Source organism: Dasypus novemcinctus, chromosome 7 (assembly GCF_030445035.2).
Source record: "Dasypus novemcinctus isolate mDasNov1 chromosome 7, mDasNov1.1.hap2, whole genome shotgun sequence".
Classification (NCBI taxonomy): Eukaryota; Metazoa; Chordata; class Mammalia; order Cingulata; family Dasypodidae; genus Dasypus; species Dasypus novemcinctus.
Genome location: NC_080679.1, coordinates 116,062,543 through 116,075,155, shown reverse-complemented (window position 1 = coordinate 116,075,155; position 12,613 = coordinate 116,062,543). Strand labels below are relative to the sequence as shown.

The following is a 12,613-nucleotide window of genomic DNA, read 5'->3' as shown; positions in this document are numbered from 1 at the left end:
GAATCTCAGTTTTCTCATCTATAAAACGGATTTGTGCGTACCTCACAGGGAGGATGGGAAATGAAATGGGATCACTTTTAGGTGTACGTTACTTATAGTAACATTCAGTAAATGTTACTCCCCTTCTGCCTTCTTTGCTACAAGCTGTTTAGTTTTAAACTAAAATTCATTGCTCTGATTCAGTGGCCAGCATGTGCTTGTACCTGTAAGATACACACTGAAGAGCAAGAAATGGACCTAGTCAGATATTTGTTGGAGTGAGCAAATGAGCAAGCTGCTACAGATCCTAACACGGTGAAGAAGTTTGATGTTTGGGGGGTGAGGGCAAGGTGAGATTGTGCCAAGCATGTAGAACCCAGGCACTCAGGATAAAGAGGCGGGTTTTGTTTCTGTTGTAGTTTTATTTAGTTCTAGCCAGGCTGTCTGTAAACCACTAATCGTACAAGTTTCTGTGCTAATTTTGTATCTATATGTTTCTGCTTTGACAAGTTTCTCTCTTTCCTTGGCAAAATATTACACCCAGAAAGCTGCATGACCCTGTGTACTTTTGCCCACTCCCTTCCATAAATGGGTCTGGTTTGTATTCCCGTGGATGACTAACCAGGGGTCCATCTGCCTTTCTAACATGTGCACGTCAGCATGTCTTCCTTTGATGATGAGTTTCAGAGGGAAGGGATAAGTTCATCTCTTTCTTCATGGACTAATTGGAGTACAAACTTAGTAAAGGTTTGTTTATGGGTAAGGATGATGTTCCTGTAATTTATCCACAAAGGGCCTGCTCTACTTTTTAACCTGGAGCCAAATTGTGAGTAATGAAATCAACTCTTAGATGTAAGAACTGTGAAAGGATAGGTCCAGGATCTAGAACAACTGCCATGCCCTGCATATAACAGTTGCTCAATAAATATTTGTTGACTAAATGAATGAATCTAGCCTACAGATTAAGTAATTTTCTAAATCTGATTATAGTCAACTCTGGGTTATCCAGTATGTCTGGAATTCAGTAACTGTAGCCTTTATTAAGTGCTACCATATGTAACCAACATCAACAAACACTTTCCAGAAAATTGGGACGTGCTAGAGTACACAGCACTTAAAATAGCAGTGGTCATGATCAGGAAGCTACTTTAGGACTTTATTACACTTTGGGATTGTCGATTTGTGCCCCGGTAATCATCTTGTGGTAAAGCTGGAGGAATTTAATAGAATGCTATGGTAGGATACTATGGAACAAAGAGTTTTCTCCATCAAGCTAGTAGCTGGAAATAATTTTATAATGTCATTCATTGCCAGACTTGCGTTCCTGAACAGACTGATTTGTTTCACAGGCTCTAGGCCCCTTGAAGATGGTTTCTGTCATCTTTCAGATATGGTTTGTTAGGATAGGTCTTGAAGCAATACTTTTTTAACCATGCCACTTCAGAAGCATTTGAGAGGGTTTGTTCTCTGTTAGAGGGAGGCAGAGAAGGCGCATGTGCACCAGACAGAATTGCAGGGGCTAAAGAATTTTAAAATTACCTGCATTTTCTCTTACAGATCTGAAGAAAACTCTGGCTGTGTTATTGGATAATATTTTGCAGCGCATTGGCAAGTTAGAGTCGAAGGTGGATAATCTTGTCGTCAATGGCACAGGAACAAACTTGACCAACTCCACCACAGCTGTTCCCAGCTTGGTGGCACTTGAGAAAATTAATGTGGCAGGTAAGAATGGCATTTCCTTATCCTGATGTGGACTCAAACCTTGCTTTGAACTAGAAAAGAATGAAAGAGCACAGTGGCTCTTGTTGGAATAATATAAATTCTGTAACCGGTAACCATGCAAAGCTAAGGTTAAATTTATTTTTGAGTAACAGATGTTAAAATGCTTTTATCGTCTCATCCTAACGTGTGATATCCAGTAGTTTCTATGACACATTTGCACATAATGAGCTCCTAGGATTCACTGCTAATAAGAAGATTCGTAGCATGGATAAATAAAATATAGAGGTTATCTGAGAAGCTGATAACAGTTGGTTCCTTCCTTTTCCCATCAGACAGTTTCAAAAAACTGTGACATAATAAATCCTCTTCTCCCTGTTGTTAAGGAAGAACCACTGTTGCAGAAAATGCCTCCTTTGTGTGTGTGAAGAAATATAAATTCTGGAAATGAATTTAGGAATAAGTGGGCCCTACCTAATCCTTGTAGCTATTCATGGGCACCACCATGCAATTCCCACTGGGATGAATTTTGTCTGGCACCTTCTTTTTTTTTTCCCCAAAGATTTTTATTTATATATTTCTCTCCTCTCCCTCCATTGCCTGCTCTCTCTGTCCATTTGCTGTGTATTCCTCTGTGTCTCCTATTTTCATTAGGTGGCTCTGGGAACCAATCCTGGGGCGCAGCTCCCTGGTCTGCTGAGTCTCTCTCCTCTTTGTCTCTTTTTGTTGTGTCATCTTGCTGCCAGCTCTGCATGGGCCAACATTCCTGTGTGGGGCAGCACTCCTGTGTGGGGCAGTACTCTGCACAGGCCCGTATTCCATGCAGGCTAGCACTCCATGTGGGCCAGCACTCCATGTGGGTCAGCCTCCCTTCACCAGGAGGCCCTGGGTATTAAACCCTGGACCTCCTATATGGTAGACGGGAGCCCAATTGCTTGAGCCCCATCTGCCTCCATGTCTGGCACCTTCTTGAAACTGGAATCTTGGGTGATTCAAACTGAACACATATTATGGTACATGACTCATATTTGACCCCTGATGGCACTTGAATCTTGGTGTTGAAACTGGGCTCAACTTTTTTTTTTTTTTTCATTCTAAGATTTATTTATTTTTATTTATTTACTCCTGCCCCCCTGGTTGTTTGTTATTGCTGTCCACTTTTCTTCTTTTTAAGAGACACTAGGAACCGAACCCGGGCTGCCCATGTGGGAGGGAGATGCCTAATCACTTGAGCCACCTCCGCTCCCTGTTTGCTGTGTCTCTTGATTGCATCATCTCACTGCATCATTTTGTTGCATCAGCTTGCTGCACCAACCCATTGCATCAACTCGCTGTCTTGCTCGTCTTCTTTAGGAGGCGCCAGGAATGAACCTGGAGCCTCCCATGTGGTAGGTGGGAGTCCAGTTGCTTGAGCCACGTCCACTTCTCCAGGGCTCAACTCTCGATAGGGAGGGCTGCTGGCTTTTCCTAGTGACACTGGAGAGAGTGAAGGACCCAGGAATGAGGTGGTCAGGGGGAATGGTTGTAAACACATTGTCTATAGTTAGGGTGGGTGGTAGTCAAACTCTAGTTAATGAATAAAGTCAGTAGTTGGGTTACTTTTGGAATTTGTAAAATCTAGTTTAATACACTCTTTAGCTTGTTTCCCTTTCCCTCTTTCTTATAAAAATTAACACATTTAAGTGGTAGAGACTTTTCCTTTCCCACCTCCCAGTGTCAGAACATTTAATTGTTTCCCATTATGCAAACTTGTTGTATTACCTTTTTGTTATGTTCTTTGCCCTTTAGCAAGTTTTAAATTGCAGAGTATATTTCTAATAATCCAAAGTATCCAACAAAATGAAGGTATTAAAAATAACTTTTAATTACAACACAGAGGCAGTGTCATCTCAGCCATAAATCCTGTCTTGCCTGCAGTTTCCTACAGCTTCTGTAATTCTGTAATTAGACAAGAAAACCTCCCACTGTGTTGAGCAGCTTATTAATAAATGGAACCTGTGCCTCTCTGGTCTCCACTCCTCCCCCTACCCCCATTCCCAGTAGAAAGTGCCATTGGCAAGGTCCTAACTGATTTCTTTGCAGTTCTGTGTTATTTCTGGAGGTAGAATGGGGTTGTTCAGCCCTCAGCTCTCCTGCCCTCCTATAGGCCCTATAGGTTAAGGGCCAGGAAACATTTCTGCTGTCATTCTTTTCTTTTTCCTGATATGGGTGGGAATCTTGCTGCCTCTGACTGTTGCTTGTGTGTGCCAGGCTCTGCAGACAGATTTACCTGCCTGCACTCCAAGGGACAGGGCAGAGGATCTTGGGCAGACCTTTAAGAATGAAAAGGGAGGGAGCTGATAACTGAGTCTTTGAAATAGGATCAAGGTCCCTTGTGTTGAACTAGTTTACTTGGTTAACACATAATTTCTTGAGCCCATTCTCTAAGCCATTGACTTTGAGTTTGGATCTCCTTTAGAGGTGCCACTAATGCTTTGTTTTAAATCATATTTAAAGTACCAGAGTGTTTTGCTTTTGTTTTGGGATTCCTACCCTCCATGGGAATTTGGAGCAAATTTAGAATTATCCTTCCAAATCTATAAAACTACAACATCTCTAATATGTATTTTTTAATTGACCTCATTTTCATGCCTTTATATCTTTCATTTGTATGGAAGACAGACTCCATACCTTCAAGGATTTTATTGGCCAATGAGGAAACTAATGTGTATACATAAAATAACCCAGACTGGTCACTATGGTCTGTGGAAGGCTTCCTACAGCAAGGTGGGCTTTGTAGGTAGGTAAGATTGAAGCACAGGGGTCTTATGAAAGAGAGACAGACTAGAAATGGATGGTGCCCCAAAAAAATCTTGGAAGGAAGAGAGGATACTAACATCTAGCAACCATCTAATAAATACCAGATGTTGTTTCTGATGCTCTGGGGTACATGGATTTTCTTCATTCTTTCATTAACTTTTTTCCCAAATCTTTATAAATTTGTTTTTATATATATATATATATATATATATATATATATTTTTTTTTTTTTTTTTTTTTTTTAAGATTTATTTTATTTATCCTGCCCCCTCTTTGCTGCTTGCTTTCTGCTCTCTGAGTCCATTTGCTGCTCATTCTTCCATGTCTGCTTGTCTCCCTTTGATGCATCATCTTGCTGTGCCAGCTGTCTATGGGCATGGGCCATCAGCTCTCCACGGGCATAGGCTGTCAGCTCTTTGCGGGCGCACGCCATCAGCTCTCTGTGGGTGCAGGCCAGCTTGCCTTCACTTCCCAGGGCCTCCTATATGGTAGACAAGAGTGCAATTAATTGAGCCACATCTGCTTCCCTTATATTTATATTTTATATAAATGGAATCAAACAATATGTTCCACAGTATATTAAGTTCACAGTAATGCAGTCCTACAGTAATTGTCCTTTTGTGTCTGGCTTACTTCACTCAACATAATGTTCTCCAGATTCATCCATGTTGTCATATGCTTAATGACTTCAGTTCTTCTTACAGCTGAATAATATTCTACTGTGCAAATATACCACAGTTTGTTTATTTATCAGTTGGTAAACACCTGGGTTGTTTCCAGCTTTTGGCAATAATAAATAATGCTGCTGTGAACATCTGTGTGCAGATGTCTGTTTGTGTTGCTGCTCTCAGTTCTTCTGGGTATATACCCAGTAGTGGTATTGCAGGGTCATGTGGTGAATCTAAATTCAACTTCTTTAGGAACCACCAAACAGTTCTCCACAGTGGCTGTACCATTCTGCATTCCCACCAACAGTGAATAAGTATTCCTATCTCTACACATCCTCTCCAACACTTGTAGTTCTCTGTCTTTTTAATAGTGGCCATTCTGATAGGTGTGAAATGATATCTCATTATAGTTTTGATTTGCATTTCCCTATTAATTAGTGATTTTGAACATTTTTCATGTGTTTTTTTGTCATTTGTATTTCTTCTTTGGACAAATGTCTACTCAAGTCTTTTGCTCATTTTTTAACTGGGTCATTTTTACTTTTGTTGAGTTTTAACATTTTTTTATCATGAATATTATTAAGTCCTTATTGGACATATAATTTACAAATATTTTCTCCCATCATGTTGGCTGCCTTTTTACCCCTTTGACAAAGTCCTGTGAGGTGCAAAAGGGTTTGATGTTGAGGGGGTACCATTTATCTGTTTTTTCTTTCATTGTATGTGCTTTGGTTGTAAGGTGCAAGAAACCATCACCCATCACAAGGTCTTTAAGATGTTTCCCTATATTTTCTTTTAGTAGTGTTGTGGTCCTGGCTTTTGTATTTAGGTCTTTGATCCATTTTGAGTTGATTCTGTTTAGGGAGTGAAATAGGGGTCCTCTTTCATTCTTTTGGTTATAGATCCAGTTCTCCCAGCACCATTTTTTGAAGAGACTGTTTTGTCCTGTTAACATGGATTTGGTAGATTTGTCAAATACCAACTGACTATAGAGGGTGAGGCTTCATTTCAGGACTTGCAGTTCTATTCCATTGATCGATGTATCTGTCTTTATGCCAGTACTATGCTGTTTTGATCACTAGTTTTGTAGTATGTTTCAAGGCCAGGCAGTGAAATTCCTCCCATATTGCTCTTCTTTTTTTAGAACGCTTTTGGCTATTTGGGTGCACTTTCCCTTTTGAATGAATTTGTTAATTGCCTTTTCTAATTCTGTAAAGTAGGCTGTTGGAATTTTGATTGGTATTGAATTGAATCTATAAATCAGTTTGGGTAGGATTGACATCTTCACAATAATTAGTTTTCCAATCCATGAACACAGAATGTCTTTCCATTTGTTTAAGTCTTCATTGATTTCTTTTAGCATTGTTTTGTAGTTTTCTGCATACAGGTCCAGTACTTCTTTGGTTAAGTTGATTCCTAAGTATTAGAGTCTTTTTGTTGCTATTGTAAATACAATTTTCCCCCTGATTTCCTCCTCAGACTGTTCAATACTAGTGTACAAAAAAATTACTGATTTTTGGGTGTTGATCTTATATCCTGCCACTTTGCTGAACTCATTTATTAGCTCAAGTAACTTTGCCATAGATGTTTCATAATTTTCTAAATATAGGATCATGTCATCCACAAATAGAGTTTTACTTCCTCTTTTTCCCATTCGGATGCCTTTAATTTTTTTTTTTCTTGTCTAATTGCTCTAGGTGGAAATTCTAGTATATTGTTGAGTAACAATGGTGACAGTGGGTATCCGTATCTTTTTCCTATTTTAAAGGGAAAGCTTTTAACCTTTCCCCATTGCGTACGATGTTGGCTGTGGGTTTTTTATATATGCTTTTTATCATATTGAGGAATTTCCTTCCCTTCCTATTATTTGAAGTGTTTTCATGAAGAAAGGATGCTGGGTTTTGTCAAATGCCTTTCCTGCATCGATTGAGATGATCATGTGTTTTTTCAACCTCAATTTGGTAATATGGTGTATTACATTGATTGATTTTCTTATGTTGAAATAGCCTTGCCTACTAGGAATAAATCCTATTAGAACATGATGTATAAGTCTTTTGACAAGCTGTTGGATTTGACTTGCAAGTATTTTGTTGGGAATTTTTGCATCTATGGTCATTAAAGAAATTGGTGTGTAATATTCTTTTCTTGTAGCGTCTTTATCTGGCTTTAGAATTAGGGTGATGTTGGCTTCATAAAATGTGTTAGGTAATTTTCCCTTCTTTAATTTTTTGGAAGAATTTAAACAATATTGGTATTAATTCTTTCGAAATGCTTGGTAGAATTCACCTACGAAGCCATCTGGTCCTGGACTTTTCTTTGTTGGGAGATTTTTGGTGACAGAGTCAATCTCTTTAAATCTGACTGGTTTGTTAAATTCTTACACACCTTGTAGTATTAGTGTAGGTTGTTTGTGTTTTTCTAGGTATTTGTCCATTTTATCTAGATTGTCTAGTTTGTTGGCATACAGTTTCTCATAATATCCTCTTATGATTCTTTTTATTTCTGTGGTCAGTTGTAACTTCCCCCCTTTCATTTCTGACTCTTTATTTGCATCCCTTTTTTTTTTTTCTTTGTTAGCCTAGCTTGGGGTATATCAATTTTATTGATCTTCTCAAAGAACCAGCTTTTAGTTTTGCTGATTTTCTCTCTATTTTTTTCTCAATTTCATGTATTTCTGCTGTTACCTTTATTAATTCTTTCCTTCTGCTTACTTTGAGATTGGTTTGCTGTTTTTCTAGTTTCTTCAATTGCTCAGTTAAATCTTTGAGTTTAGCCCTTTCTTTTTTTTAATGTAGGCATTCGGGGCTATAAATTTCCTCTTAAAACTGCTTTCGCTGTATCCCATTAGTTTTGATAAATTGTGTTCTCATTTTCTTCTGTCTCAATATATTTACTGATTTCACTTGCCATTTCTTCTTTGACCCACTAATTATTTAGGAATGTGTTGTTCAGCCTCCATACATTTATGAATTTACTTCTTTCCTGCCTATTATTGATTTTCCATTTCATTGCATTATTATCTCAGAAGGTGCTTTTTATAATTTCAATCATATTTATTGAGAACTGCATTATGCCCTAAAATATGGTCTATCCTGGAAAAAGATCCATGGGGACTTGAGAAGAATGATTAACCTGAGTTTGGATGCGATGTTCTGTATGTGTCTCTTAGGTCTAACTTGTTCATCACATTGTTCAACTTCTCTCTTTCCTTGTTAATATTCTAATTGTTCTATCCATTTACGGGAGTGGTGTGTTGAAGTCACCCACAATTGTTGTAGAGATGTCTATTTCTCCCTTCAGTTTTGTGAGAGTTTTTCTCATGTGTTTTGTGGCACCTTGGTTAGGTATATAGATATTTATGACTACTGTATCTTCTTGGTGATTTTTCCCTTTTATTAATATATAATAGCGTTCTGTAGCTCTTATAAATTTTTTGCATTTAAAGTCTGTTCTATCTGCTACCTTTCACTCTCAGCTGGTTTGTATCTCTGGGTCGTAGGTGAATCTCTTGTAACAAGCAGCATATGGATGGCACATGTTTTTTATCCATTCTGTTAGCCTGTATCTTTTGATTGGGGAGTTTAATCCATTCACATTCAGTGATATTATTGTAAATGCATTATTGACTTCTACCATTTTATTCTTTGGTTTTCATAAGTCATATATCATATTTTCATCTGTCTTTTTTACTCTTTTGGTTATCCTTTCTACTATTCTTTCTTCTGTACTCTCCTTCAAGCCTCTCTCTCCTGTCTTTTTCTTTTAACCTGTAAGACCTCCTTTAATATTTTCTGCAAAGTTGGGTTCTTTTTTAGGAACTCTTAGTTTCTGTTAATATTTATACTCACCTTCATATTTGAAGGACATATTCACAGAATAAAGAGTTCTTGGCTGGCAGTTTTTCTCTTTCAGCATCCTAATTGTATTGTATCATTGTCTTCTTGCCTCTATGGTTTCTGATGGGAAACCATGCTAAGTCTTACTAGATGTCCCTTGTATGTTTGCTTCTCCTTGCTGTTGTCAGAATTTTCTTTGTCTCTGACATTTGACATTCTGAGTAGTATGTGTCTTAGACTAGGTGTATTCAGATCTATTCTGAGTTGGGTACAGTATACTTCTTGGAAGTTCATTTCTTTCCTGAGAGTTGGGAAATTTTCAACTGTTATTTCCTCAAATATTTTTTCTGCCCCCTTTCCCTTCTCTTCTTCTGGAATTGCCATGAGATGTATGCTATCGCGTTTTGTGTTGTCATTCAACTCCTTAAGCCCCTACTCAATTTTTTCCGTTCTCTTCTCTGCTTTTTTTTCCTCTTCAGTTTCAGCTGTCTTCAGTATCACTTATTCATCTTCTATCATTTCAATTCTGCTGTTGTATGCCTCTGATGTGTTTGATCTTACCTATTGTGTCTTTCATTCCCATGAGCTCTCCTACCTTTCTATTCAGGATTTCATATTCTTGTTTGTGCTCATACAATGTCTTCTTGATGTCCTTCATCTCTTTAGCCATATTGTTTCTCAACTCATTAATTTGATTTTGGAAATTTGTGTATCTCCTTAATTAGTTGTCTTAAATCCTGTGTATCTTCTGGGGATTTGATATATTCCTTTTCTTGGGGCATGTCTGCCATTTTCTTAGTATGACTCATGATTTTTTGCTAATATCTAGGCATCTGATTAGGATGGTAGTTTACTCAGATGCTCAATTTCTTTTTCTTTCATAGGGATTTAGTGGCAGGAGGCTGTTAGTTACTGCTGCTCTTTGAGTCTTCATTCAACTTGGATCGTTAGGATTGTCCCTTTTAGTTGCTCAAATCTGGGCTCTGGACCTAGTAATGGGTTGGATATCCACTTCCTAGGGCCTTGTGAGTGAGGTTATAAAGGCAAAAAAAACCCTCACTTAATTACTTTGTTTTCTCACATGCACTTCCTTGGTCTGCCAGCAGATGGCGACCTTTGGCAGACCTCACAGTTCAGTGCCTGATTGGAGTGTGTTACTGTAAGAGGGACAAGATCCATGTGATAGAGGTTCCTGCCTGGAGGCTAAAAACCTCGTAATCAAACTTTATGGAGACAGTTCTCCCTCCTTTGCTGGTAGCCCTCTCCCTTATCTCTGTAGAAAATCCACTCCCTTCTGAGTCCTCATCAATCTTTCCCAGTAAATAGAGAGGGGATTGGGAAGATCTGCTCTTTCAGAGCTGGCTCCCAAGGCAAACAGTGGTTCCATCCCGCCCGGCCTAGAAGGGCTGGTGGGACACAGCAGACCAAATTGGTGGATCAAAAGCTGAGTCACCCGACAATGTGATAGCCAGGTCCTGAGCCTCAACAGACTCCAGCACCTACAATCTGATTTATTGGACTTACCACACTCAGCTAAGATGGAGTTGAAGAAGGACAACCACCACACCATGGAGCCTAGAGTGATTACAACTGAAAATGGGAGGATTGCATCCAGCATCCATGTGGAATCTGAGCCTCCTCTTGACATAGAGGTGCAATGGACACAACCAATCCAATGTCCACATAGAAGAGGTGGCATTGGATTGGGAAAAGTGGACATGGTGGACGATGGGTATGGGGAATGGGAGGAAGAGATGAGAGGTGGAGGCGTCTTTGGGACATGGAGCTGCCCTGGATGGTGCTTCAGAGGTAATCACCGGACATTGTAAATCCTCACAGGGCCCACTGGATGGAATGGAGGAGAGTATGGGCCATGATGTGGACCATTGTCTATGAGGTGCAGAGGTGCCCAAAGATGTACTTACCAGGTCCAATGGATGTGTCATGATGATGGGAACGAGTGTTGTTGGGGGGGGAGAGGGGGGGTGGGGGGGTGGGGTTGAATGGGACCTCACATATATATTTTTAATGTAATATTATTACAAAGTCAATAAAAATAAATAAATTAAAAAAAAAAAGCTGAGTCACCCTTTGGCTGTGTCCCCCTCTCTCCCCTTTCCTGGGGCGGTGGATCCCTGGAGCTCCTTTTGTCTGTAGTGGCTCAGAGGCCTGAGCATTCTTAAAGTGCCTTAGTATGTGGGAATGTGCAGGCAGTAGCAACTGCTGGGTTTTTTTTTTTTTTTAATTTCTCTCCCCTTCCCCCCCACCCCCCGCCCCAGTTGTCTGTTGTCTGTGTCCATTCCCTGTGTGTTCTTCTGTGTCCACTTGTATTCTTGTCAGCAGCACCTGGAATCTGTCTCTCTCTTTGTTGTTGTTGCGTCATCTTGTGTGTCAGCTCTCCGTGTGTGCGGCGCCACTCCTGGGCAGGCTGCACTTTCTTTCATGCTGGGCGGCTCTCCTTACAGAGCACACTCCTTGCGCGTGGGGCTCCCCTACACAGGAGACACCCCTGTGCGGCACGGCACTCCTTGTGCATATCAGCACTGTGCGTGGGCCAGTTCCACACTAGTCAAGGAGGCCCTGGGTTTGAACCGTGGACTTCCTATGTGGTAGGCAGGCGCCCTATCCATTGGGCCAAGTTCGCTTCCCTCAGCAACTCTTGAGTGAGTGGTTTCACAGGTTTTGTGGAGTTGAAGAAATTGGGGAGGGAAACCGTTGGTACGGGAATCCCCTGCCGCTTAGCCTGACACCTGCAGCACCCTGTGTAGAAGAGATTGTGAGGGTTTGCTCCATCTCTCCTACTTCCATTTATAAATCATCGAAAATGAATGAGTTGGAAAATGTGCTATGATTTCCTTAAAGTTTCTTAGAGAAGGAGAGCTGATAGTTTCTTGGGGTATTTAATAACCCGTCTTCCAAAGTTTTCTGTGTCTCAGGATCTTCCTCCTTTGTCTGACCTGTGTCCAAGCTCATTCCTCTCTGTGTGTAGACATTTCCCTTACTTAGACACAGGGGTGGCCACAGTGGATGTAGATGTGTTGGGCCTCCTGCTATATTTTCCCCAGAGGCTCGAGGGCCCTTTATATCTCGTCAATTAACCAGTATGTCTTTTAAAAATTAGTTTCCACATCTGTATAGATCAGGCTGTATCAGGTGTAAAAGGAAGGACGGCATTTACCTTTCAATCCTCATTCGCTGTTCTGCATTCTCTCTAATCCAAGACCACATTAGTGGTCCTGACCATCTTCACAGGGCGTGGAAATGACTCCTGAGCTATGAGAGAGTGTGTTTTTATAGGGTTCCCCTCCTAGTTAAGTGAGATTTTCCTCCTCCTTCCCTGCATGAAGACATGTGGTAATTGCTCAGAAATGCTCCCCTGGAGTATCTTTGCTGCTTCCTCTGGTGTCTTACTGCTCACTGATGTTCCTGACTGCTTACTGTTGGGTGCTGTTGCTTGCTGATGCATCTTCTGGTTGCCTATAAACTGCCTCTAAATTGGATACCCTAGCAGTTGAAGAAGGGTTCCTTAAATTTATTTTTCTTTTTCAGAGATAGCTAAAGTATGTATGTCCTTCCCTTTCTCTGTCTAGCTGTGTTCTGCGTTGCTTTTAT

General features: G+C 40.2%; 1 protein-coding gene across 5 annotated transcripts in view; it reads left to right on the top strand.

Annotated features, from left to right (window-relative positions):
* The window catches only part of MGAT5 (alpha-1,6-mannosylglycoprotein 6-beta-N-acetylglucosaminyltransferase), a 377,154-nt gene that overhangs the window by 153,329 nt on the left and 211,212 nt on the right, over positions 1 to 12,613 (top strand). For all 5 annotated transcript variants that reach the window (XM_058301096.2, XM_058301094.2, XM_058301097.1 and 2 more), the window contains one exon: positions 1,537 to 1,701. In XM_058301096.2, the coding sequence (XP_058157079.1) occupies positions 1,537 to 1,701 (165 nt within the window). The remainder of the gene's footprint in view (positions 1 to 1,536; positions 1,702 to 12,613) is intronic.